Source organism: Erpetoichthys calabaricus, chromosome 3, assembly GCF_900747795.2.
Source record: "Erpetoichthys calabaricus chromosome 3, fErpCal1.3, whole genome shotgun sequence".
NCBI classification, from domain to species: Eukaryota; Metazoa; Chordata; class Cladistia; order Polypteriformes; family Polypteridae; genus Erpetoichthys; species Erpetoichthys calabaricus.
The window spans coordinates 290,598,990-290,625,148 of record NC_041396.2 but is presented as its reverse complement, the minus strand read 5'-3'; the positions used below and the strand labels follow the sequence as shown (position 1 = coordinate 290,625,148).

At 44.5% G+C, this 26,159-nt stretch overlaps 1 protein-coding gene across 1 annotated transcript in view; it reads right to left on the bottom strand.

The window, feature by feature from the left end:
- igsf8 (immunoglobulin superfamily, member 8) overlaps positions 1–26,159 on the bottom strand; it is a 66,122-nt gene that overhangs the window by 28,791 nt on the left and 11,172 nt on the right. Inside the window, exon 2 of the mRNA XM_028798512.2 lies at positions 199–573. Coding sequence (XP_028654345.1) covers positions 199–573 — 375 coding nt within the window. The remainder of the gene's footprint in view (positions 1–198; positions 574–26,159) is intronic.

Sequence of the window (26,159 nt, the reverse complement as noted above, 5' to 3'; positions counted from 1 at the left end):
CACTGTGGGAAGTCTTATTTTTTTCAAAGATAGCGTTGGGACCAGCCCTGGACAGGATGCCAATCAATTGCAGGGCATACTAACTCAAATCTCCCATTAGAAAGGTTCATCATGTGAATGCTACAGTTTTTGGGGATGCAGACAAAGGCCGCACTACTCAACAATTTAATAAGGAAGAAGGAGAAAAAGTGCTATTACCGTTGACGGCGACTGTGCTGCTGTAGTTGCCCAGATAGCGTGCGTCTGTGCTCGGGGTGTAGCACTCCCAAACACCCTGATCCTCTGCGCGCAGTCTCTGTATCACCAGGCGCACCATGTCCCCTCTGTCTCTCTCAATGCGCACCTCGCCTGCCCGGACTCTCGACTTGAACGGGGCATAGGGAAAGTTCCGGTCCCGGGTCGAAATTGCTCCAATGGGGTTCCCACCTGCCCCATTCCTGTAGAGGAACCATTCGAAGTCCTGGATCGGTGAACCATCGTAGCCAGACACGGAGCAGGGAAGAGAGAGGGGAAAGCCTGCTACCCTGTAAAGGGGTCCAGGGGGCAGAGAGACCTCTCGACATGTGACGACCACTAAAGAAAAAAGAGAAGACCACAGCTTAGCAATTCAAGGTGAAGAAATACATGGATGACATGTTTGTTAAGCCTTGTGAACCTCAAACACTAGAGCTGGACATAATGATCAATAAGGCTGAAGGCCTTCTCCAGTGTGATGTACAACATGCCAGATACAATAGGTTACATTTCATTTGGGTCTCTAATTGGACCACATTCTGGTGAAGTGAGTTGGTTGCATGGTGTCAGGTCAGTAGTGGGATTTGAACCCACAACCTTAGGGTTTGAAGTCCAGTCCCTTACCCATTAAACCACACTGTTACAACCAACCCCAGTGGGACCACCAGTCATTGAACAGTAGGGTAGTCCAGTAAAGCTCCCCCAGTTCTAGGTGAGCAAACTGAGGGCCACCCCCCTAAGAAAACTCAACCAAATATGGACCTGTAGAAGTTGAATTCAAGTGACCAGGCAGCAGGCAGGAAACACCATCTCTAGCCATTCTCTAACCAGCTTAACCAGTTCAGCTAAGTGGTGTCTAGTAGTGGAAAGCAACCCTGAAATGGACACACTCACTCTGGACATGACCAATACAAAGTCATGGAGAGGCCACACTGTGTTGTCGATTTAATTTTAAATGGATATATTTGACATTTTTACCCATCAATCAACAGTCCATAACAATAATAATAACAATGTGAAGACATGTTTTCAGAAACAAGTTTGCAAATTAAACACCAAAAACTAAAATCTCTCATTCCTAGAAGTATTCAGCCCCTTGGCTTTGGCACTTTAAAATTGTGCTCAGGCCCATCCTTGAGATGTTTCTAGACCTTGATGGAGTCCACCTGAGGCCAAATGACCTAATTTACCATCATTTAGGAAGGTACACGTCAACCTGTGGGTGGAAGGCCCACAATTCACTCTGCGGGACACAAACCAAGCCATGAAGTCCGAGGAACTCTCTGTAGACCACCGTGGTGAGGCACGGATTGAGACGAGGGGGCCAAACACTTTAGAAAGGTCTGAGTGATCCGAGGAGCTCAGTGGCCTCAACAACTGTGAAATCACCAGGACTCTCACTGGAGTTGGCTGTTTGGACACACTGAGTAATCAGTGTCATACAAGTACAAATGGCAGGCAGCTAATGGGCCTGAATAGTGATAATTCCACGCCAGACCAGGGGTTGGTGAGGTGCACTGACTTTCTCTCTCAATCCTCTGCAGACCATTCATGGGAAATCCCACTGGGTTCAGGCGCCCATCATTACATCACTTCATGTCCCGTTGGCCCAGGATGATGTCACTTCCGGTCCCAATGCCCCCATGATGATGTCACTTCCCTGTCCCGGTGCCCATAATGACATCACTTCATGTACTGGCACCCCATGATGACCTCACTTCCGGGCGCGGGGGTTGGCCCATGATGGCGTCACTTCCGGTCCCCCCACGATGACGTCATTTCCGATTTCAACCTTTAAAGCCGACATCTTTACACCTATGAGACAGTTCTGTTTTGGACTTTGAGCTAAATACAACTCAAGTACATTCACCCCTTTTGCAGCCAGGGCATATTATACGGGTGGTCGCCCCAAACCTTTGATGTCTCCTGTTCATTCTTATCACAGCAGGCAAGCTGGGCCTTGGTCAGGGAGGTGACTGGGACCCTAATAGTCAATTTAAAAGAGTGTCTGAAGTCTTCTGCTGAAGCCAATAATCTCAGCAGCGCTCCATCAATCGGGCATCTATGGTACAGTGGCCTGGCAGAAGCCTAGATAGATAGATAGATAGATAGATAGATAGATAGATAGATAGATAGATAGATAGATAGATAGATAGATAGATAGATAGATAGATAGATAGATAGATAGATAGATAGATAGATAGATAGATAGATAGATAGATAGATAGATAGATAGATAGATAGATAGATAGATAGATAGATAGATAGATAGATAGATAGATAGATAGATAGATAGATAGTCACTTTTATAAAGGAACAACAAAATTGAAGGTGCAGTCGACTCAGTATGAGGCATAAGAGTTAAAAAGACAAGAAGACAGAAAATAATAACAAACTGAATAGTAATAAAAGTACTTCACAAAATATACAAATATAGACAACATATTTACATCTTTTGAACAATTACGTTCAAAATCCAACCTCCCAGCTACACATTTCTTTTACTATCTTCAAATTAGAAATTTTGTTAAACAGAAATTGCCTGATTTCCCCCACCTTGCACCCTCCACAATGCTGGAAAAAATACTGCTCACTTTCGAGGAAACAAACACTATTTCCGCAATATATAAAATCTTATCAGAGTCCCTACCTTTCAAAGACCCAAGAGGACATTGGGAAGAAGATCTCTTAATCAATATATCAGAAAAGGAGTGGAAGGTAGCAAAGCAGAGAATTCACTCGAGTTCTATATGCGCAAAGCATAGAATTATTCAACTAAAAATTATATATCGAGCTCATCTGTCTCGCTTAAAACTGTCCAAAATGTTTCCAGGCCAGGATCCAACCTGCGAGCGCTGCAACCAAGCTCCTGCCTCACTGGGTCACATGTTTTGGGCCTGCACCAAACTAACATCATTTTGGACAAAAATTTTTAAGTGCCTCTCAGACAGCCTTGGTATCACAATCCCTCCTAACCCATTAACAGCTGTGTTTGGTGTTCTTCCAGATGGACTTGAATTGGAGAAGGACAAGCAAACGGTGATTGCATTCACTACACTTTTGGCACGCAGACTTATTTTGTTAAATTGGAAGAATCCTAATTCTCCTCTGATAAGTCAGTGGGAAACCGATGTTTTATATTATTTGAAATTGGAAAAAATCAAATTTTCAGTTAGAGGATCTGTACAACATTTTTTCAAAACATGGCAGGATTTAATCAATATTATTTTAGAATAAGAGAAATAACTATTATCGCATTTAAATCCCTTCTCCATCTCTTATTTACATAGATATGTACTTCTCCCTTTCTTTTGTTTAATGTTGCCTTATTAAAAAGCCTAAAGCAATTTTCCTTTAGCTAAGCTCTCCTTCTCAGGGGTGGGGTTTGATTAGTCTTCAAATTTGTTGGGTTATAAATTGATCTGTTTGTATGGAATGATTACAATGAAAATTAATAAAATAAAAATATTAAAAAAAAATATACAAATTGCACTGGTTGCCTTAAGGTCTATATTGCACATTGGGAGAATGATATGGAGTTTTATTCTGAGTTCAGGGCTATGATTGCTTTTGGATTAAAGCTGTTTTTAAGGCGGTTTGTCCAGGTTTTCATAGCTCTGTATCTCTTGCCCGATGGCAAAAGCTGGAAGAGGCAATGACTGGGATGTGATGAATCCTGTGAAATGTCTATTGCTTTTTTGCGGCATCGGGAGGTATAGGTTTGTTTCAGAGTGGGGAGGGTACAACCAATTGTTCTCTCAGCTGTCCTAATGACCCTGTGGAGCGCTTTCCTTTCTGAAGAAGTGCAGCTGCTGTACCACACACACAGTCCGTAAGTAAGCACACTCTCGATGGAACAGTGATAAAAGGCAAGGAGCAGATTTTTGGGGAGATGGTTCAAACTGAGGATTCTCAGAAAATACAGTCTCTGCTGCGCCTTCTTCAGCAGCTCCTTGGTGTTGGTGCTCCAGGTCAGGTCATCCTCCAGCTCAATGCCCAAAAACCTGAACACCGGGACCCTCTCCACACAGGCCCCACCAATGATGAGAGGCTGGATGTCAGTTTTGTTTTTTCTAAAGTCAATAACAAGCTCCTTCATGTTTGTGGTGTTGAGGAGCAGGTTATTGACTCTGCACCACTCTGACAGCCATTCCACCTCATCCCTGTATGCCAAGCTCACCCTCCTTGCCCGAGATGAGTCTGACCACTGTTGTGTCATCCGCGAACTTTATGATCTTGTTGCTATGGTGAGTGGGGACACAGTCATAGCAGTCACAGTCACAGAGTGTGTAGAGGAGCGGGCTGAGCACACAACCCTGCGGCGTCCCGGTGTTGAGGCTGAGAGCAGTGGAGGTGTGGGGACCCAGCCTGACCCTCTGGGAGCAACCAGACAGGAAGTCCAGTATCCAACTACAGGTGAGTGATGGAAGTTCCAGACGTTGTGGGAGGATGGTGTTAAACACCGAGCTGAAGTCCACAAAGAGCAGTCTGGCGTAACTGCCCTATTGCTCCAGGTGGGTCGGGGCAGCATGAAGGGCTGTGGCCACAGCGTCCTTCGTGGATCTCTTTGCTTTGTAAGCAAATTGAAATGGGTCCAAGTCTGGTGGCAGGCAGGCGATGATATGACTCTTCATCAGTTTCTCAAAGCACTTAACGATGACATATGTGAGTGCCAGTGGGCGGAAATCATTCAGACTGTTCGTGATGGATTTTTACAGCAGTGGAACAATGATGGAGGACTTGAGGCAGGATGGGACAGTGGCCTGGGACAGGGACTGGTTGAAAATCCTAGTGAAGATTCCGGTCAGGTGATCCGCACAGTGTTTCAGCACCCGTCCAGCCAAACCGCCGGGTCCTGCAGCCTTCCTCGGGTTCACCTTCCTCATCACCCGCCTCACCTCACACTCTTCCACCGTGAGTACGTTGCTGTTGTGAACAGACGGCTGTGATGGAGCTGCTGTTGGTGTCGTCTCAAAGCGGACAAAGAAGATGTTCAGCTCCTCTGCCAGAGAAGAGTCTCCCTCAGTGGCCGAGGAGTTGCTGGATTTGTAGCCGGTGATGTGCTGTACACCCTGCCACACCTGCCTGGTGTTGTTGCTCCTCAGATGGTCCTCTATCCTCCTTCTGTACGCTGCCTTGGCCTCTCGCATGCCTCTCTTCAGGTTCGCTCAGGCTACACTGTAAAGAGCCCCATCCCCAGACCTAAAAGCAGTATTCCTGGCTTTCAGCAGTCTCTGGACCTCCCTTGTCATCCAGGGCTTCCTGTTGGGATAAATCCTTATGTGTCTGTCCCTGGTGACGTCGTCTGTGCAGAACCTGATGTAATCCAGGACTGCCGTAGTGCGGTTCTCCAAGTCTTGGTGATCGAAATACTCCCAGTTGGTTCTCTGGAAGCAGTCCTGCAACTGTTGGGAGGCCTCCTCGGGCCATGTGGTAACAGTCTTGGTCATAATGGAAGCTTGTCTCCTGAGGGGGTATAGGCAGGGATCAGAAGCAGGGACGTGTGATCAGACTGGCCAAGGTGTGCTAGGGGTTTAGCCCTATAGGCCTGTCTGATGTTTGTGTACAGCTTGTCCAGTGTTTTTACTCCCCTGGTTGCACACTTTGTGTTGATGGAATTTGGGGAGAACTGCTTTCAGATCTTCATGATTAAAGTCCCCAGAAATGATGTGAACAGCCTCAGGATACTTGCTCTGTTTACTGCTGATGGTGTCATGCAAAAGCCCCAGAGCCGAGCTAGCATTAGCATCTGGCGCTATGTACACAGCAGTTAGCAGTATGGCGTTGAATTCACCGTGGAGGTATATGGGTCTGCATTTAATTGTCATAAACTCCACGTCTGGACAGCAGTGTCTGGTGACTATGGTGGAATTCGTGCAGCAGCTATTGTTCACATAAATGCACAGCCCCCCCCCCTCTTTTCTTACTGGAGCTCTCTGTCCTGTATTGCCAGTGTGCTGTGTAGCCTGCTACCTCGATCGCCGTGTCCGGTATGCGTGGATTCAGCCATGTCTCCGTGATCAGCCGGATGCAGCAGTCCCTGATGATCTTTTCCGTTGCAATCCGCAGCTTCCACTCGTTCAGTTTGTTTGCCAGAGACCTCGCATTTGAGGAGAAAATGCTTGGAAGCGGTGGTTTGTGTGGCTGCTTCCTTAGCCTCGCTAGCATGCTGCCTCAGCACCCCCTCTTTTGTTTACGTTTATTGTGCCGCCGCCAGCTCCTCGAAGCTGGGATTATAATCCATGGAGAGCCCGGTGTCCGTGCAATGTCGTCCAGAATGTTGTGGACGCAGAGAATCTCGGATGTCGAGCAACTCTCTCTCCATAAGCCGACAGATAAAATATCCTGCCGGTTATACATGTATTTGTCCAGGCAGGGTGGAAAAACCAAACTCTGAGTCTGAGAGCACACAGCCACAACATCTAAGCGCGCCACCATTGTAGTAGCATAGCAAAGGCAAATGAAAGATGGCCTGGAGTGGGCCAAGGAGCATTTAAAGGTCTGTCGAGACAAAAATTGAACATTTTGATAGAACTCCAAGGACGATGTCAGGCAAAGGCCACCCACTGTTTATCACAATGAAGCATAGTGGTGCTAGTGGCATCATACTTTGGGGGGTTTCTGGAGGCAGGAAGAATGGTCACAATTGAGGGAAGGATAAGCGCAGACAAATACAGAGAGGATTTGAAGAAAGATCTGCTCCAGAGTGCACGCGGCCTCAGACTGGGATGGCAGTTCACCTTTCAGCATGACAATGGCCTGAAACATACAGTCAGGACAACACTGGAGTGGCTTTGGGACAAGTCTCTTGAGTGTTCTCGAGTGACCCATCCAAAGCCCAGACGTAATTCCCATAAGAGACCTGAAGATGGCCATTGATAGACACTTCCCATCCAGTCTGAAGGAGCTTGAGAAGATCTGCCAGGAAGAATAGGAAAGAAATGGGACAAATCCAGGTGTGCAAAGCTTGTGGAGATAAATCAAGAAGACTCAAAGCTGGAATTCAGGCCAAGGGGGCTTCCACCAAGTACCAAAGTAGGGGTCTGAATACCTTTATGAATGAGAAATTACAGCTTTTCATTTCCATTAAATTTGTAAACCTTTCTGAGAACGGGTTTTCACTTTGTCATTAGGGATTATGGAGTGCGGATTGATGGGCAAAATGTCAAGTTTATTGATTTAACATCACATGTACAAGACGATAAGTGTGGAGAAAGTGAAGGGGTCTGAATTACTGAATCCACTGCACACGCGCACACACACACACGCATGCACATGCACGCACACACACACATACAAACACACACACACGCACGCACATGTGCACACTCTCATACTCTGGGAGTTTCAACGGATTCCTGCTGACCCTGAGTAGGACCCTCTGTGGCCCTTCAAGGTGGATATCCATATGGATTAGAAGACTTCAGTGTGGCCCGATGGTGATGGTGGTCTGTCCTTGACCATGACAATTAGAAGTAGGTGCTCATCTGGACCAAGTGGAGGAGCTTAACAGCCCCATGGATTCATAGACTTGGGAGTGCAGGAAGATGAGAGGTGCGTCACACTGAAATGTCACCCCTGAGCACCGCGACCCCTCATTATTTACACAGTTTTAAAAAACGGGCCCAACCATTCCAAAACAACAATAGACTGTCCTGAGACTGGGCTGATGACTACCTACAACATAACAGGGTGGGCTTCAGCTGCATGCTGAATTTCAAGTATTAAATCATCCTGGGAGCGATTCGGTGCCCCGCATTGAATAAACTCAATTAGTGAGCCGACGGGCAATTCAGGCCGACTGTGGCAGATGCTTGTAAAAGGCGCGGTAAGCCGCCGTCAATACACGCTAAGCACACATGGGGATGGCTCGACGGCGATGGACGAGATAACGACAGAACCGTTTAGGGGGGTCATAAGCAGATAATTGGTTTAAAGGTGCCCACACAGTAGCCAGGATTGACAGACGGCATGAGCGCAGTAATTCAGGCGTGATGTGCAGATGCATGTACAATATGTGTGTTATATCGATACTGTATTCTTCATTACATTAAAAAAAACAAAACACTGAAACAGTCTCATCTCATTTTCTGGTGAGGTCAGGGTGGCAGCAGGCCAAGCAGGTCAGCCCAGACTTCCCAGTCCACAGCTACACATTCCAGTTCCTCCTGGGGAATTTTCCAAGCGTTCCCAAGCCAGCTGAGAGATATAATCCCTCCAGCGTGTCCCGTGGGGGTCTCCCTCTGGTAGGATGTATCCAGAGGACCTCCTGAGGGGGGTGCTCAAGGGATAGCCTTACGACATGCCCAAAACCCCTCAGCAGAAGGAGGAGTAGCGACTCTACTCTGAGACTCTACCGGTTGAGCGTGTTACCCACTCACGGAGTGCCAGACCTCTGGCCACGCAAGGAGGAACCCTCACATCTGCTGCTTGACCTTGCAGTCTCACCTTACAGCTTGTGACAAAATGCTTCATCTTTAGACTCAACTCCTGGTTCACTGCCATGGACTGGTACTGCTGCCACCACACCGATCTGATTGTTGATCTCATATTCCCTTCTTCCATCACTTGTGGACAAGAACCCAACACTAAGGTCAGGTTTTTCCTCCCCCTGACCTGGAGATAGCAATCCACACTTTTCCAAGAGAGAACCATGACTTGAAGGTGTTAATCTTCATCCCAGATGCTCCACACTCAGCAGCAAATCACTCAACTGTGTGCTGAAGGTCACAGTTAGATGAGGCAAAACGGACAACCTCATCATATACTGTATGTATAATCAAAGCTACCCCTAGCCTCCCCAGCTGGACACTCGTTCACATCCTCCACCTTGAGATCCCGTCCATGAAAACCACAAGCAGGAGTGGTGAGGAGACGCAGCCGGGACAGAGTCCAACACCCACAGTGAGGTCGACCTAACAGCACGTATTCGGACACAGCTCTCACAGCATTCATACCGAGAATGAACAGCGTGCGAGAGTGGCCCCAATACCCCATTAAGTCATTATGGCTTTGTAATATCCACTTTATTAACAGGATAAGTGTCTCTGTGTCATCCCAGTTCCTAAGTCTCTGTCATTCCAATAGATAACACGTCACAACCATTTGTAGTAATAAATGCATTGTATTTATCATTCCAAAAGGTGGCACCTCACAAGCACTAACAAAGCTTTTACAAATTCCACACCAAATGGCCTATAACAAAGAATATGTCATTCCAAAAGATGGTGCATCACAAGCACTAACGCTGTTTTTAGAAATCCCATATCCCATACCAAGCGGTACATAACAGAGGCAAATATATTGCATTTGTCATTCCAATAGATGACACATCACAAGCACTAACACGGTTTTTATAAATCCCATACAAAATGGAGCATAACAGAGGCATATGTATTGCATTTGCCATTCCAACAGATGGTGCATCACAACAACTAGTGTTACACATCTTTATATATATATATATATATATATATATATATATATATATGTATATATGTATATTGTTGGGCTGAATGGTCTGCTCTCATACAGATTGTTCTAATGTTCTTTACATACTTAATGAGGGCCTGCAGAGCACGCTCAGGACCTCAGACTGGGCTTAAGCACAAACAAAAAACAACACAGAAGTAGCTGAGGGACGACACTGAGAATGTCCTTGAGTGGTCCTGCCAGAGTCCACACCTGAACCCAATCAAACATCTCTGCAGAGACCTGAACAGAGCAGTTGCCATGGACACCAGGCACAGGGTGGCATTCCGGCTGGGATAATTCAAGATTCCTTACCTGGCTGGGAGGCCAGTTTAACATGAGGACAGGGGGAGAATAATCACACAGACTTACTTGCTCCCCCAATACTATAGATAGAAGTCTTCCTGGGCTATGGTGCCTGCATGGACACCCACAGAGCAGGCTGGGAATTGCAGTTCTGTTAGACTGCCACTAGACGGTTAGACTGCATTAGGACACTTCAAAGAACTCCCGCCAGGCCCAGAATGGCTTCCAGTGTGCACTGCTGTGGCACTGAAATCACTCCTGGGTCTGGCGTAAAAGAAGCCGAGTTTCCTGGACAAGTTGGAAAGAGTGGATGAGACAACGTGGGAGGTGTGGAAGGAGACAAAAAGATTTGGTGTTGTACTATTGTAGTAAGGATTTGGAGGTATTGTAACAAAAAACAATATGTTCTGTTTGACCCCAGGACTGTGTTGTGTAGTTGTGTTTGAGGCCCTCTTACACATCCTACTGGTCACACTGTCCACCGATAGTCTCCATTCAACCTGATCGAGCTTGAGAAGATCTGCCAGAAAAATCTTGAAATCCAGGTGTGCAAAGCTTGTTCTCTCAGACCCTAGAAGACACCAGGCTGGAACTGCCGCCAAAGTACTTAGTTAAGGGGTCTCAATACTTGTGTCAATGTGACATTTCACCGTTTGACCTTTAATACATTTGTCAAATTTTCAAAATCATGTTTTTGTTTTGTCATTCTGAAGTATTGATTGTGCGGGGGAATAAAAATGACTGTAGCACAAGGCTGCAATGTAACCAGATGTGTTGGAAGTGCAGGGGTCTAAAGAGATTGTGAAGGCAACGAATTGTGCAATTCAGTTCACTTAAAATGTCCACGATTCAGCTATGCAATAAACATAGAAACGGTTATGAACAGTAGGGGGCACCACTGAGCCCCCAAACCACAGACACAAAAGAACTAACACATGTCTGGGCTCAAATATAAGGATTTTTAATCCACACAGCTCTAAATTAGCAATCTACAGACTTTAAGAAGTCGCTCTCTCTTTCTCTCCTCCACTGACTGTCACCTACAGCCTCCTGACTGTGACTCACTGAGGTATGGCAGCAGACTCCTTTTAAACTGGACCTGGGAGTGGCACTTTGTGGCTCACTGAAGCACTCCTGGGTGAAACAGAAACCAGAGAAGTTATCTCCTGGCAGTGCCCTCTGTCGTCACTCAAGGACCCCTACAGGGCTGTGCTTTTGGCCTCCAATTCCCATGTAGCCCTGCAGGTGTCCATACTGGGACTACTTACTAGGGACACTGCCACCTATTCATTCTGGCGGGATGAACTGTTCCTGCCTTCCAGCTCTCACCAGTCCATCATTTCTTACAGCATTCCAGCCAGGGTGGGAATTATAAGGCGTCCCAGCTGGGTGTCCCCAACCTGGCCATCCTTTCATTATGGCTTCCCAGCTGGGAAGGTCCTCCTGGTTGCTGACACTTTTATGATATGGATTTGTGCTTAGAAAGTGTTGTTCACCATAGAAAAGGCGCTAGAAAATGAAGTTTGTGTGTTTCAATTAAATTCTCATCAACATTAACAACGGACATAAAGGTGGTATCTTTCATTCCTATTGTCCACCGAAAAACTGGCGTTATATCGGGATTGGAAACCCTGGCTCAGTCCTCCCCTTCTTGACTGTCGAACAGCCTGGCAGAAAGCACTGGCTTGCTAACAGCAAGGTGAGCAGATCTGCTGCCCCAGTGTGAGACCCCCCAGTGAGGCAATACACCAGTCAGCGCTTTATTTGTGAAAATATACAGTACATGGAATTACAGTACAATCCCTCTTAAGCGGCCACCTTGGGACTGGATCCATGGCTGGTTGCTCCGACGCATACCTATTTTCATGTAGAAAAGTATTCTCTTCGCCAGTCAATTAGCGTGCTTACCGAAATTAGTTCATGCTTTTGTTTTCAGTTGACTAGATTACAGTAACACACTTCTCTCAGGTCTACCCAAAAAAGACATAAATCGTTTGCAATGAGTGCAGAATGCAGCTGCTAGAATCCTAACCAGGAAAAGAAAATCCGAGCACATTTCTCCAGTTTTGATGTCACTACACTGGTTACCTGTGTCATTCAGAATTGACTTTAAAATTCTGCTTATGGCTTATAAAGCCTTAAATAATCTCACCCCATCTTATATGTCGGAATGTCCGACGTCTTACATTCCAAATCGTAACCTCAGATCCTCAACTGAGTGTCTGCTTAAAATTCCAAGAGCAAAACTTAAAAGAAGTGGTGAGGCGGCCTTCTGCTGTTATGCACCTAAAATCTGGAATAGCCTGCCAGTAGGAATTCGCCAGGCCAATACAGTGGAGCACTTTAAAAAACTGCTGAAAACACATTACTTTAACATGGCCTTCTCATAACTTCACTGTAATTTAATCCTGATACTCTGTATATCCAATTCATTATAATAACTATTCATGGTGGCTCTAAAATCTGTACTAACCCCTACTCTCTCTTCTGTTTCTTTTTCCGGCTTGCGCCACCACCATCTACTCAAAGCCCCGTGACGTTCCAACATTGATGGATTAAAAGCCAGAAGTCCGTATGACCATCAGCATCAAGTGACTCCGAGAGAACCCTAAATACAAAGAGGACTATTTCATTTATGTTAGGTAGAATGCCCAGAGGGGACTGGACAGTCCTGTGGCCTGGAACCTCTGTAGATTTAATTTTTTTCTCCAACCGTCTGGAGTTTTTTTTTTGTTTTTTCTGTCCCCCCTAGCCATCGGACCTTACTCCTTTTCTATGTTAACTAATGTTCTCTTATTTTAATTTCTTATTTTGTCTTTTATTTTTCTTTTCTTCATTATGTAAAGCACTTTGAGCTACTTTTTTGTATGAAAATGTGCTATATAAATAAATGTTGTTGTTGTTCTCCCATCGGGCTTCGCAACAGGGGAGTCGCCCTACCTGCAGGTGCAGCTGCCTTCCACACTGGTCCGGTAGCCCTCCAATCCCTGGCTACGTCGGGCTTCATCCTGACCGAGACTTGGGTTGTTTCCCCACCGGCCAGGTCGCTCACGCTGGGGCTAAACCAGCCCAAAGCCTCCACGACTGCCGCTGCCTTTCGATGGCCAGTCGTCTTCAATACCGGTCACTCCAGCTCCGTGATCGCTCAGCTGGAGCGACCGCTTTCTTCACCCCCACCGAGTGTCGGCCAAACACTCCTCTGCAGGGGCTCACCTCCCAGCTGCCTGCCTTTGCTCCATCGAGCCTGCTCTCCTCTCCCTGCTTCCTGCCGCCTTCTTCCCTGCAACCTCCGTCTATCTTTTCTTTTTCCCCGCTACTTGCCGCCTCACGCTTCTATATATCACAGGGACGTGGATCAGCTGTGGCAATCAGCAGCTCTCAGGAACAATTACGGATGCGGATGACTCCTCAACTGTGCATTTAAGCGAGGTTCGCCCGCATCACGAATTCCCCGAGAACCGATCCACCACATACACTAAGCCATGAATGCGGCGATTATTTATTTAAAAAGTGGCCCTGTTAACTTGAGCTGTGGACCCGCTATACCACAAACATAAAGAAAAACTCAGGATTAAAAAAAAATATTTTATTTTAACAGGCCGGTTAATGCGAGGCTGGTGAAGAGGGACTGTACTGTAAATGGATACTATTCATGAGATCCCTACAGAAAGGCACTACATGAACTAAAGCCCCTCTAAATTTGCTTCACCTGTCTACCAAAAAGCATACCCTCTTTCCTGTAGTGGAATCCTGGACATATTCGAAACTTGTTGAGCTCATTTTTATCTATACTGTACAGGGCTATTCAAAAATGAAAGAGCAGATTTCAAAAATGTATCTCAAACAAACTGTATAAGACAGAAACACATTCAGCACATCACTGGATAGAGGAAAGTTCAAAGTTTAAAGGCCCGCCTAAAAGTACCAGTGAATGCCACTGACTGATGTTTCCCGTTTATAGTAAAATGGCAACAAGAGAAATCATTTTGTGTGCTGCAATTTGCGAAGCATAAGTCCATTGTTCAAGTGCGACGGTGCAACAAACGGCCGCCTCGTCGTAAGCAAATTGACGAGTGGCACAGGGATGGACAGGATTAGAAATGAGGACATCAGAGGTTGGAGAAGTTGGTACTGTAGAAGAAGAATGTTCTCCTCAGCACCATGTATTTTGTGTGTTTAGTAAATTAGAATTGTTATAGTAACTATTTTTCTAACTTGTCAGTGAGAGACGCTTTGGCTTATGAACTAACAAAAATATGTTATTCCAGGATTCAGGAGAAATAGTGTCCACATGAATAAAATCTAAGCTGTTTCTTGTTTTCCCTTTCTCAGAGTGAATGTTTGAGGGACAAGGTCACAAGGCTGCAGAAAGTACATGTAGTTTATGCAAAGGCGTCTCTCCTGTGCTCAGCTTTGAAAACACAGATAATGCTTAGCTCAACAGACATATTGTTTAACTTTACTGTTTTGATAAGGATGTTCTTTCTGTCTTATTAATCATGAAATGCTGAATTATAAAAACCCCTCCTAATTTTTTCTCGGTGTTCAATTGAGCTTTGCGGCAATAAGTTATACTCTTTTGAATCTCTACTTACCGTGACTCCGAATGAATAAAAACGAGAATTGAGAAATATTATCTGCCTGCTTTTCAGTGTGCCTTTTTCGTCCACAGTACTGACCAGAAAGCAGGAGACAGAGCCGGAGGTGGCCAAGTTAAAGATGCTAAGATTTGCATTTGGTGTGACGAGGATGGACAGGATTAGAAATGAGGACAATAGAGGGTCGGCTCGGGTTGGACAGTTGGGAGACAAAGTCAGAGAGGTGAGATTGTGTTGGTTTGGACATGTGCAGAGTAGAGATGCTGGGTATACTGGAGGATACTAAGGATAGAGCTGCCAGAGAAGAGGAAAAGTGGAAGGCCTAAGAGAAGGTTTATGGATGTGGTGAGAGAGGACATGCAGGTGATGAGTGTGACAGAGCAAGATTGAGAGGACAGGAAGATATGGAAGAAGATGATCCGCTGTGGCGACCCCTAACGGGAGCAGCCAAAAGAAGAAGAAGAAGATAAATAAAATTTGTAGAAGAAGGTTTCATATGCAACCGTAAAAGCACTGGTCGTCCTCGCACTTCAGATGAGAATGTCGAGCGTATCTGAGGTGTGTCCGAACGGAGTCCTAGGAAATCCACATCATGGGCAAGCATTGAACTTGGAATTCCTCAAACAATGGTATGGCATGTTCTCAGACAGCGTCTGCATATGAAGCTATAAAACTGGTTGTTTCCCCAACTTCAAGAAGATTCGAATGACTTCATTTTCATGCAAGATGGTGCCCCGTCTCATTTCCACTTGGAGGTCCGGCCTTACCTGAATGACACCATTCCAGGACGATGGATTGGAAGAGGTGGACAACAAGATCTTGCTCATCGTCTATGGCCTCCAGACTAACTTACCCCCTTAGATTTTTTATCTATGGGGGTCCATTAAAGAAAGCGTGTTTGTTCCACCTATGCCTGCTAATCTTCAAGATTTGCGACACTGAATTGAGGAAGCTGTGAATTCAGTGTGGAAGAATAATTTTAGGGTAACATAGCAATCATCTTAAAGAAATACCATAAAGGGTTAATAAATGTGAGAAACCAAATAAAGGTCAAGTGAACAACAAAACGTACACAAATTATAAGAATTGGTTTAGGAAAAATACTGAGATGGTCAAGTAAATAGAGAATGTACCAGAAGAAAGGCTGATGTAATACACAAAATGTACTAAAGGATGACTGAGAGATGACTAAGAAATCAGCAGATGTCCTATAAATGAGAGCGGATATGCACAGAAATTTCAAGGGTGGCGGCTCAACTCAAAAGGTATAAGAAGAACAAGAATATAATACTTTTATTTTATATAAATCATTTGGGTGTAAACCAACCAGAGTAAAATGTATGCATTGACTGACACTGTATGTAAATTCAACAGTTTATAAAATGAACCTCTATTCTTTGTTTCTCTGACCATTCTGGCCATTTAGACCAGGCTGTAATGGACTGCTTTTGAAGAATGCTCCCTCCAATGGCATATTACAGAGGAGTTGTTAAAAGATTCAATGAGCAGCTTTTCTCCTGCCTGATTACTGAGTTGTCCTGTTAATGTTTCTTTATTTAATAAAATGTTAAATTTTGACCACATCACTAACTAGGGACCAGTTGACTCATGGGTGGCAAGAAATGGTCTACTGTTTTGATGTTTGTCACACTACACATGGTGCTCATGTTGAGTGTGTGTAACCTCAAGGACCATAGGACCAAACTTTGAATTTTCCTCTATCCTGTGATGTGTGGAATGTGTTTCTGCCTTATACAGTTTGTTTGAAATACATTTTTGATATCTGCTCTTTCATTTTGAACAGCCCTGTATATATAAAATGCTACAAGTTGAGTCCGTCTGCCACATAATTACTTGCAAACCACTGGACCTAGAACCTTGATCTTGGACCTCATCGAAAGCTTATGATGTGATGAGTGCTGGTGAGGCAAAACATGTGGCTAGTGGCAACCCACGCAAAGTTGTTGGGGTTGGGTGGGGGGGTCTTCTCTTTCCTACAGCAAACTGCACAAGGAAACTGATTGAGCAGGGGACATGGCGGAAAGAAAATGTAGAACAAAGACATCTTCTGACTGTGAAGCACGTTGCAGAAGCCGTTTAGATTCTGGGTAGAAGAAGAATGACAGCTCCTGCCTTTGCAAAGTTGTCAAGGTTTGCGTCTTTCTCACGGTAAACTGATCAAGAGGGTGACATGGCGGAAAGTAAAAGTAGAGCCGTGAAATCTGGTGAGCGTGTGGCAAACTGCAGAAGCAGATTAAGGAAGAAGAAGAAGAAGAAGAAGAAGAAGGACAGCTCCAGCCTCCACAAAGTTACTGGAATTTGTGTCTTTCTTATTATAGTGAGGAAAAAGTAGAGTAGCAATATCTGCTGAGCATGTGGCAAATTGCAGAAGCCGATTACATGACAGGAAGAAGATAGCCAGCTCCAGCCTCCGCAAAGTTATTGAGGTTTGCGTCTTTTTTTAATGATAAACTGATCAAGAAAGTGACATGACTAAAAAAAAAAAAAATGTGTAGAGCGGCAACATCTGCTTAGTGTGAGGCAAACTGCAGAAGCCAATTATGTAATAGTAAGAAGAAGAAGGACAGCTCCAGAATCCATGAAGTTATCTTGATTTGTGTCTTTCTTACAACAGTGAGAAAAAGGTAGCAACATCTGCTGAGTGTGTGGCAAACTGCAGAAGCAGATTAAGGAAGAAGAAGAAGAACAGCTCCAGCCTCCACAAAGTTACTGGAATTTGTGTCTTTCTTATTATAGTGAGGAAAAAGTAGAGTAGCAATATCTGCTGAGCATGTGGCAAATTGCAGAAGCCGATTACATGACAGGAAGAAGATAGCCAGCTCCAGCCTCCGCAAAGTTATTGAGGCTTGCGTCTTTTTTAACGACAAACTGATCAAGAAAGTGACATGACTAAAAAAAAAAAAAAAAAAAAAAAAAAAAAAAAAGTGTAGAGAGGCAACATCTGCTTAGTGTGAGCCAAACTGCAGAAGCCAATTATGTAATAGTAAGAAGAAGAAGAATGACAGCTCCAGAATCCATGAAGTTATCTTGATTTGTGTCTTTCTTACAACAGTGAGAAAAAGGTAGCAACATCTGCTGAGCATGTGGCAAACTGCTTAAACCAATTACATGAGAGCAGAACAACAATGACAGCTTCAGCCTCTGCGAAGTTATTGAGGCTTGCGTCTTGTGTAATGACAAGCTGATCAAGAAAGTGACATGACTAAAAAAAAAAAAAAAGTGTATAGCAGCGACATCTGCTTAGTGTGAGGCAAACTGCAGAAGCCAATTATGTAATAGCAAGAAGAAGAAGAATGACAGCTCCAGAATCCATGAAGTTATCTTGATTTGTGTCTTTCTTACAACAGTGAGGAAAAGGTAGCGACATCTGCTGAGCATGTGGCAAACTGCTTAAGCCAATTACATGAGAGGTAGAAGAATAATGACAGCTCAAGCCTCTGCAAAGTTTTTGAGGCTTGTATCTCTCTTATGGAAAGCTGAAAAAGGCATGTGACATGGCTAACAGTAAGAAAAACAGCGGTGGCATCTGCTGAGCGTGAGACAAATTATAGAAGCAGATTACGTGACTGGTAGAAATTAGAATGACAGCTGTGGCCTCTGCAAAGTTATCAAGGTGTGTGTCTCTCTTATGGAAAAGTGAAAAAGAAAGTGACATGACTGAATGAAAAAGTAGAGAAGCAACATCTGCTGAGTGTTAGACAAATTGCAGAAGCCAATTACATAATAGTAAGAAAAGGAATGAGAGCTCCGGACTCTGCAGCGTTATCAGGGTTTGTGCCATTCTTACAGCAAGCTGATCGAGAAGGTGACATGGCAAAAAGAAAAATCGGGAGTGCGCGCTCCCCTCGACTTTCACATATATTGAGATGGAGGAAAAGCTTAGCAGAGCCACTTACAGTTGCACAATAGTTCTCAAATATCACATCTCTTTGTTTCTCATCATAACTAATTGATAATATCGATACACAATCCTTTATCTCGATTTATAATCAAACTTTATATTAAAATGATATTTCTGCACTTAGGGAGGTCGAAAATGGTGGTGGAATTTTTTCATGGCTACATATGCGTTACCTCAATCATGTACAAAGTAAAAAGAGTTACAGTCACCTAACAACACAGAAAATGTTTTAGTATTATATAATATTAGTTGCAATACATTGCTATAGGTAAAACTGCATTTAGCTACATTTAATTATGAAAATGATGGCGGAAATAAAAAAAAAAAAATCATAAAATGAAATGTGTTACCAGGAACACGACGGGGACGTAGCAGCTTATTGTTCCCATTACATCTTCATATTTACATGGCATGTTCAGTGTTTACACATTATTGTTAAACTGATGATATATAAATTTAAATAAAATTAATAATAGTTACTGAAAGAATATGCATTATATTGAATACAGCTTTAAATATTGTGTACACTTGTATTTTTCCATGATACAAAAAATTCAGATGGCTGTTTAAATAAAAAACTACTTCCGATTGAGTAATTTTTCTGAAATTTCATATCTGTTTGCTTTTATCATTATAAATATCTATACAAAATTTGAATCATGTAATTATAACCATAGTTTACTTGAAAATTTGTGAAAGTATTCAGTTAAAGTACCACTTCTGGTTGCTGGAAGTGGCCCAAAAGTTGATACGATTCCTTATTTTTTGATATAAAGCAGGTGTTCAAAATCTCACTGACCGAGGTCAAAGCATTTTTAAGTTATCGTGTTTACACACAGACACACATAATTTCAAAAATGGTATTTTCAGACTCAGACAAGTCTAAAACATCAAGATCCATCAAAACCTTGAGGTCGAATTTTTTTATGATTCCTATACTTTCTCTTTACTATGTATACGACAAAGTAAAAAGTAGAGCAGCGACATCTGCTGAGCGTGTGGTGAATTGCTGAAGCTGATTACATGATAAGTAGAATAAGAATGAGAGCTCCGGGTTCCACTACGCATCAAGCACACGTGGCGCAGCAGCCTGCTGGTACTCGTGAACTGTGGACACTGGAATGTTGATCTTGAGAGGAACGGAGGTCCGTGTTTTTTCTAGTTAAGCGTGCTGTACTAACCAGCTGAGATGAATTAAACATCAAGGGTACTTGTCTGACCTCCACTGACGTCTCATTCTGTGACCCTAAGTGTGTCACTTTTGTGACTGGTGCTTTATTTGTACGCTAACAAGTATAAAAATATTTGATATCTCTTGCTGTCGGTGTACCATCAGTGCCGTACCTTCGATATCTGCAAGTATCTGAACCTCTCTTGACTCAGTTCCCATAAAGCCTGCTTCTCAAACTCTCATTCTTGGGGTGCCTTTCTCACCTCTTGTCTGCGTTTGTACTTCCCATCTTTGAAGGGAGACTCTCTGCGTGCCTCCTACACCTTGACTAATCCTACACCTCACTAATTTGGCATTTTAACAAGGGTATATTTCTTGTCTGAAAACAGCAGGAGTTAAAGTGGCCCAATTTGGATTTAACTCTTTAGATGCACGTTAAATCCCACAGGTCATTGATGTAGATAAGCGATCGAGTGTGCCAGGTTTACCAGTGCATTAAAATAGTGAACCCACATTGGACTGCATAAACTTCACATGTACTCAGTACATGAAATATGAATTCCTTTTGTAACTTGTGTGAATAAGAAGCTGCGAGCTAGTAAGTAGATGGCTAACTAATGTCATTTCCTTTTACTATAAATTAGTGCAGTGATTAGCGGTGCTGCTTAGCGGATTTAACGATCTGGGCTTGAATGCACAGCCTGCTTTGATAAGCTTGCCAATATCCATTTCTGTGGACTGTAACTGTGTGAGGAAAACATCAGACTGTTCAGTGATATGTCCTGTTTCCAGAAAATGATGTACAGTAGCACGTGATGGCATTTCGTGCTCATCTGAATGTATGAGGAGCACACGCAGTATTGGCCGGTGCGACCTTAAAGCACCTGGTGCACAGGCTATGGTAAGTGGTGGGCACAAGATATATACATGGTGAGCATGAGATAGTAAGTTGTACGCACTAAATTGTTTCCCAGAAAGAAAAAAACACCATATCTCCTCAGGTGCTCCGTACGAGTGAGCAGACGAATATCTGTAAACATAAAGCACGTACCCAAACCCTTACCCCCCCCACAAGCCTAATCTTAACCATAGTGTAACGGGGTATGCGATGGGCATTTCGTGACTGACGTTCTGGGCAGTACCTGACATACGTCACAGGTATTGCAAGCTGCAGTAAAACCCATCTCCAACCATCCCACACTCCTTTAATAAATAAAAGCCCAGCCGTCTGCTTTTTTTATATCACTGTGCTACAAGAACTGGAAGTGACGTCAAACTGAAGCGCCAAAGCCTTGGTAAAGGCATAATTAGGTAGCCCCGAAGCGCACTGTAATATTTTTATCTAACATTATCTTGTATGTATGTGAAAACATCTCGTACGTACGGAAAGTATCCTGTACGTACGAGATAAGGGTTATCCCATAATTTTTTTTTCACTATGCGGTTCAGAGCTTCCGTACTCATCAGCTACTGCATACTGAAAAAACTCAACAAGGTGTCGTCACAGGCACATCAGAGGGTCACCTTCTGGGCTCATCAGAGTTAAGCACTACCACCACAGGACACAAGGGGCCGCTATCACGGTCGATGTGGTCTCGTTTTTCACCTTCAGCTCAGAGAAACCGCCCAGGGAGGGCATCTGACTCCACCCCTTCCAGCCCAGTGACTATATAGCCAAGACACTCGTGACAGGTGAACCACCGACCACCAGATGGCGCTCTGACCTACCCAGTGTGACGTATGCTTTGATTTATTGTGCAGCAGTTTTCCAGGCAATCATAATGCTTTAGTACTTCTGTTTAGCGCCATTGAGGGCCTGGTTTTTTTTTTTTTTTTGAAGTTATTAATTCTTGAAAAGGCGTGACCCTGGTTGGTGAGGATTATGTTTTTTGATTTCGCCGGCACCATCAATACCATCCAGCCATCCCTTTTAAGGCTTCAGATCAGAGATATGATTCGAGAAAAATTTCTAATCAGCGTGTTGCCATTCCCACCACACGATCCCAAATTAGGACCCAAGCGCAGCCGTGTTACGGGTGACAACTCAGCACCTCACTAATTTGAAGGGCTTTTCACAGAATGGCTGGAGTGCCAAACCTGCCACCATCCTCTCTGTATAGGGGAGGACCCTCTTGCAGGGCTGGATGCAGGTTAACGTCATATCCCTCATTAAGGGCCTTGCTCAAGGGCCTAGCGAAGTAGAATTCGTTTTGGCATTTACGGGATTCGAACCGGCAACCTTCCGATTGCCGGCGCAGATCCCCAGCCACCACTCTGCCGATCTGTTTTCATGGAGAAATTACAAATTGAAGATTCATATTCAATGAAGCCCAACAGTGACCAGTTCTGGACAACGACAAACAATGTGAAAAACATCCCTGGAAGAAAATAAAAAATCCTCACGTAACTACCTGTCCGATATCCACTTGTACAGTCAAAATGTGCAAATTTTTGGCTAACTATTAACATTTACTTCTTGAAAAAGACTATGTTAAAGATCTTCCCCTCTCCCCCTCCTTCATTGGTCAAAATTCCTGTCTTCTACAAAGTACTGAATGAAGGGTCTGAATACTATAAATGAGAGTTTTTCATTTTTAATAAATCCTCAAACCTTTTTGAAAACATGTTTTCATTTTGTCATTATGGGTTACTGAGTGTAGACCGAAGGGCAAAAACGGCCAACTTCCATCCATCCATCCATTTTCCAACCCGCTGAATCCGAACACAGGGTCACGGGGGTCTGCTGGAGCCAATCCCAGCCAACACAGGGCACAAGGCAGGAAACAATCCTGGGCAGGGTGCCAACCCACCGCAGGACACACACAAACACACCCACACACCAAGCACACACTAGGGCCAATTTAGAATCGCCAATCCACCTAACCTGCATGTCTTTGGACTGTGGGAGGAAACCGGAGCGCCCGGAGGAAACCCACGCAGACACGGGGAGAACATGCAAACTCCACGCAGGGAGGACCCGGGAATCGAACCCAGGTCCCCAGATCTCCCAACTGCGAGGCAGCAGCGCTACCCACTGCGCCACCGTGCCGCCCAACGGCCAACTTGACCATTTCAAATTAACTCTTGTCACACATGAGATCTCCTTGCTGGTTCACTCAAGGTAGGTGGTAACCCACCGGGGCGAGAGGGGGGTGCTGTCGCTAACTGTGTCATCTCCTTTTCTCCCCGCAGATACAAGAAATCGCCCAGTGAGTGAAATTAGCTCCACCCCTACTGGTCCTCCCGTTACATGAAGCCCAACTGAGCTGTCTGTTGATAACGATACCCAACGGGTACAGAGCTCCATGTTGATTATTGTAGAACGGGTCTGCGGCTTCAAAAGAATGGCCAGTTTCTAAATAATCCAGATAGCCATGTCAGTTTCCGTGGGCGCGAGCGCATGACCGTGGGGAGTTAATGAGGTAATTGGGACGAGTCGCAACTGCACGAGGATGTCATCGTTTTCAATTGCTTCATCAGCTTCCTGCGGTGTGTGATCAAGACACTGTGCTCACAGAGCCGTATAATTACGGACCGGTGCAGGGGAGAAAGGGAGATCGAGGGAAAAAAGAGAAAGAGAACAGAGGTAGAAAGACGTAAAGAGCAGTCACCTAGGGAAAGGAAAGGCAGCACAAGCTGGGGCCACGTGAAGGAGCGTAGGCTGTGGTGCTCCAGGGGCTGGTTCGACCCACTGAATAATCGTGTCGAGTGGAACAAGCATGGTGGATGCATCCGAGGTACGACTGCGGGAGCGCGAAGAAAGATGGGAGGAGAGCTGACCTTGGACAATTTGGCTGCACGGTTCAGTAGAAGCCAAGACGGGGGTTAGAGGAATGAAGTTCACAGCTGATGACTCTCCGCCGGCTGCGCGAGTAATGGGTGAGCCGGGGAGACGAAGTAGAAGGTGGGCTGAGATCGGAAGGAGCTCATTTATTTATTACGGTTTTTACCCCCTACTTTTCACTTGGTTTTTATGGATTATTTAATTATTGAACTATTATTTTGAAGCAGTGCACTGTGGACCCTATTTTTGTTTTGTCTGGATTTGTTTTAAATAAAAGCACCGTGGCACTTTTCCACCATCCTTATTGCTCCATGTGAGATTTGTCACCATTAGTCAGGTCAGCTTGGTCATAACTATCGACGGTGTTGGGTTCGAGAGGCTCCCATATGTGAAGAGGGAGTCTGGAGTGGACCTGCATCGTCACAAGCCTAACCAGAGTCCTAAATTTCTTTTGTGTTTTGCCCTACGGGGTGGTTATGCCTATTGTTGCCAGAAGGCACTTAAGTTGAAAGAAGAAGAGCAGTGAATTAAATGGGACGACCCAGCTGGTGTCCCAACCATTCTTTGCTTGTCACGGTTCTGTTTTGACCCGCGCTCGGCCACCTCACACTCTACAGTGTGCAGAAAGTGCAGGGTAGTTCTTTCTGACTCCCCTCTATCTACACCGATCTGCCACAACACTAAAACCACCTGCCTCATATTGTGTAAGCCCCCCTTGTGCTGACCCGTCGAATCATGGACTTCACAAGTCCTCTGAAGGTGTCCTGTGGCGTCCAGCACCAAGACGTGCATGGTAAGACCATCTACGTCCTGTAAGTGGTAAGGTGGGACCTCCCAACGGACAGCACATCCCAGAGACGCTCTACTGGATTGAGATCTAGGGAATTTAAATGCCAAGTCAACCCCTTGAACTCCTGGTCATGTTCCTCAAACCATTTCTGCACCAGTTTTGCAGTAGGTGCACATGGTCCGCAACAATTTTCAGGTTGGTGATATATGTCAAACTAACAACTGCATGAACACCGGGACCCAAGCACTCCCAGCAGACACTGCCTCTGCTAGCCTGCCTTCTTCCCATAGTGCATCCTGCTGCCAATCCCTTTACTACTTTAGTCTGGCATACCCTAACTAGAGCTGCTGATCATCTATGCATACTGATATTGGTTGGTTTGTACACAAATACAAGTATCACAATATTTCTAAACTGTTACTAGTCCTCCTCTATTAAGTTTATCATGTTGGTATCAGGATGTGCCACTTGGTGCCACTGCTCTCCTGTCCATGGAAAAGTCATCTCAGATAAAGGAGTGTTGGAATTATTCACTCATCAGATTGGACAGCCAGCACAGACTTCAAGATATAAATCCCAGAAGCGGGGTCTCCAGGACAGTGACTTTGTTGTTCTCTTTTATGATTTTAATCTCATCCTTTTCTAAACTGGCATTAATTCATGGACTGATATTGTTGGTCCACATTTATGTTTAATCAGTTTCTAGATTGTTCTATATGCATTTTAACAAATCTGTTCATGACGTCCTGGGCCTACACTCACTGTAGAGCTCTATACAAAAAATAAGTTGTTAATTGTATTGTATTGTATCTCTTCTCCCAATAAACGACACACACGCCACACGATCGTCTATGTGATCTAAAAGAAAATTAGGATCAATCAGACGAGGCCACTTTCTTCCACTGCTCCATGGTCAAGTTTTGACACTCATATGATCATGGTATGCACTTTCAGTGGTGGACATGGAGTCAGTATGGGCACTCTGACCGGTCTGTGGCTAAGGGGCAATGCATTGTGGGTCCTGGCACCTTTCCCTCATTGCCAGTATTGTGTTTTCCCAGCAGTCTGTGCTCTGTGGGATCAGACCAGACTGGCTGGCCTTCACTCCCTTCACATAACAATGAGCCTTGGGTGCCTATGACCCTGTTGCTGTTTCACCAATTGTCCTTCCTGGGAACACTTTTGATGGATACTAAACACCGCATACTGACAAGGCCCCCCCGTTTTGGAGACGCTCCGTCCCAGACATCTAGTCAGCACTACCTGGCCCTTGTCAGAGACCCTCAGATCCTTAAGTTTGTTCATTTTTCCTGCTTCCAGCACATCACCATCAAGAACTGACGGTTCACTTGCTGCCTAACGACAGGTGCCATCACAGTGAGACCATCAACGGTATTCACCTCACCTGTCACTGGTTTTAATGGTGTACTGTATATTTACCTTTTATAGGATTTTTATTTTAAGTGATTCAGTTTCTCGGACGCCATTGTTCTTTAACCGCTTCTCCCCTTTCGCATTTAGTGCAGCACCTTCTGCTTTTTGACTGTCATTATCTGGATGAAACAAACTAGAAGACAAGCTCTATAAAAAATTAAACAACAGGAAGAACATGAGAACGATTTTATTGAAATCATTTGAAAAAAAAATATTTAATTTAAAATATTTCATCTGTCTGACTGCAAAGTGACTGTTGAAGACTTTAATCACATGCGGCATTAATTTTTTTTTTTTTTTTTAAGTAATGTCACCTAACAAAGAGCCGACTCGGGTGTAAATGTGAGGAGCTGCTCCTTCGTTATCATTTCTGTTTCTGTAATAATTGTTAGCAAGCAAGTGATTTAAAAAAGGCATAAAACAGGCACATCTGAAAAGAGGACATCAGT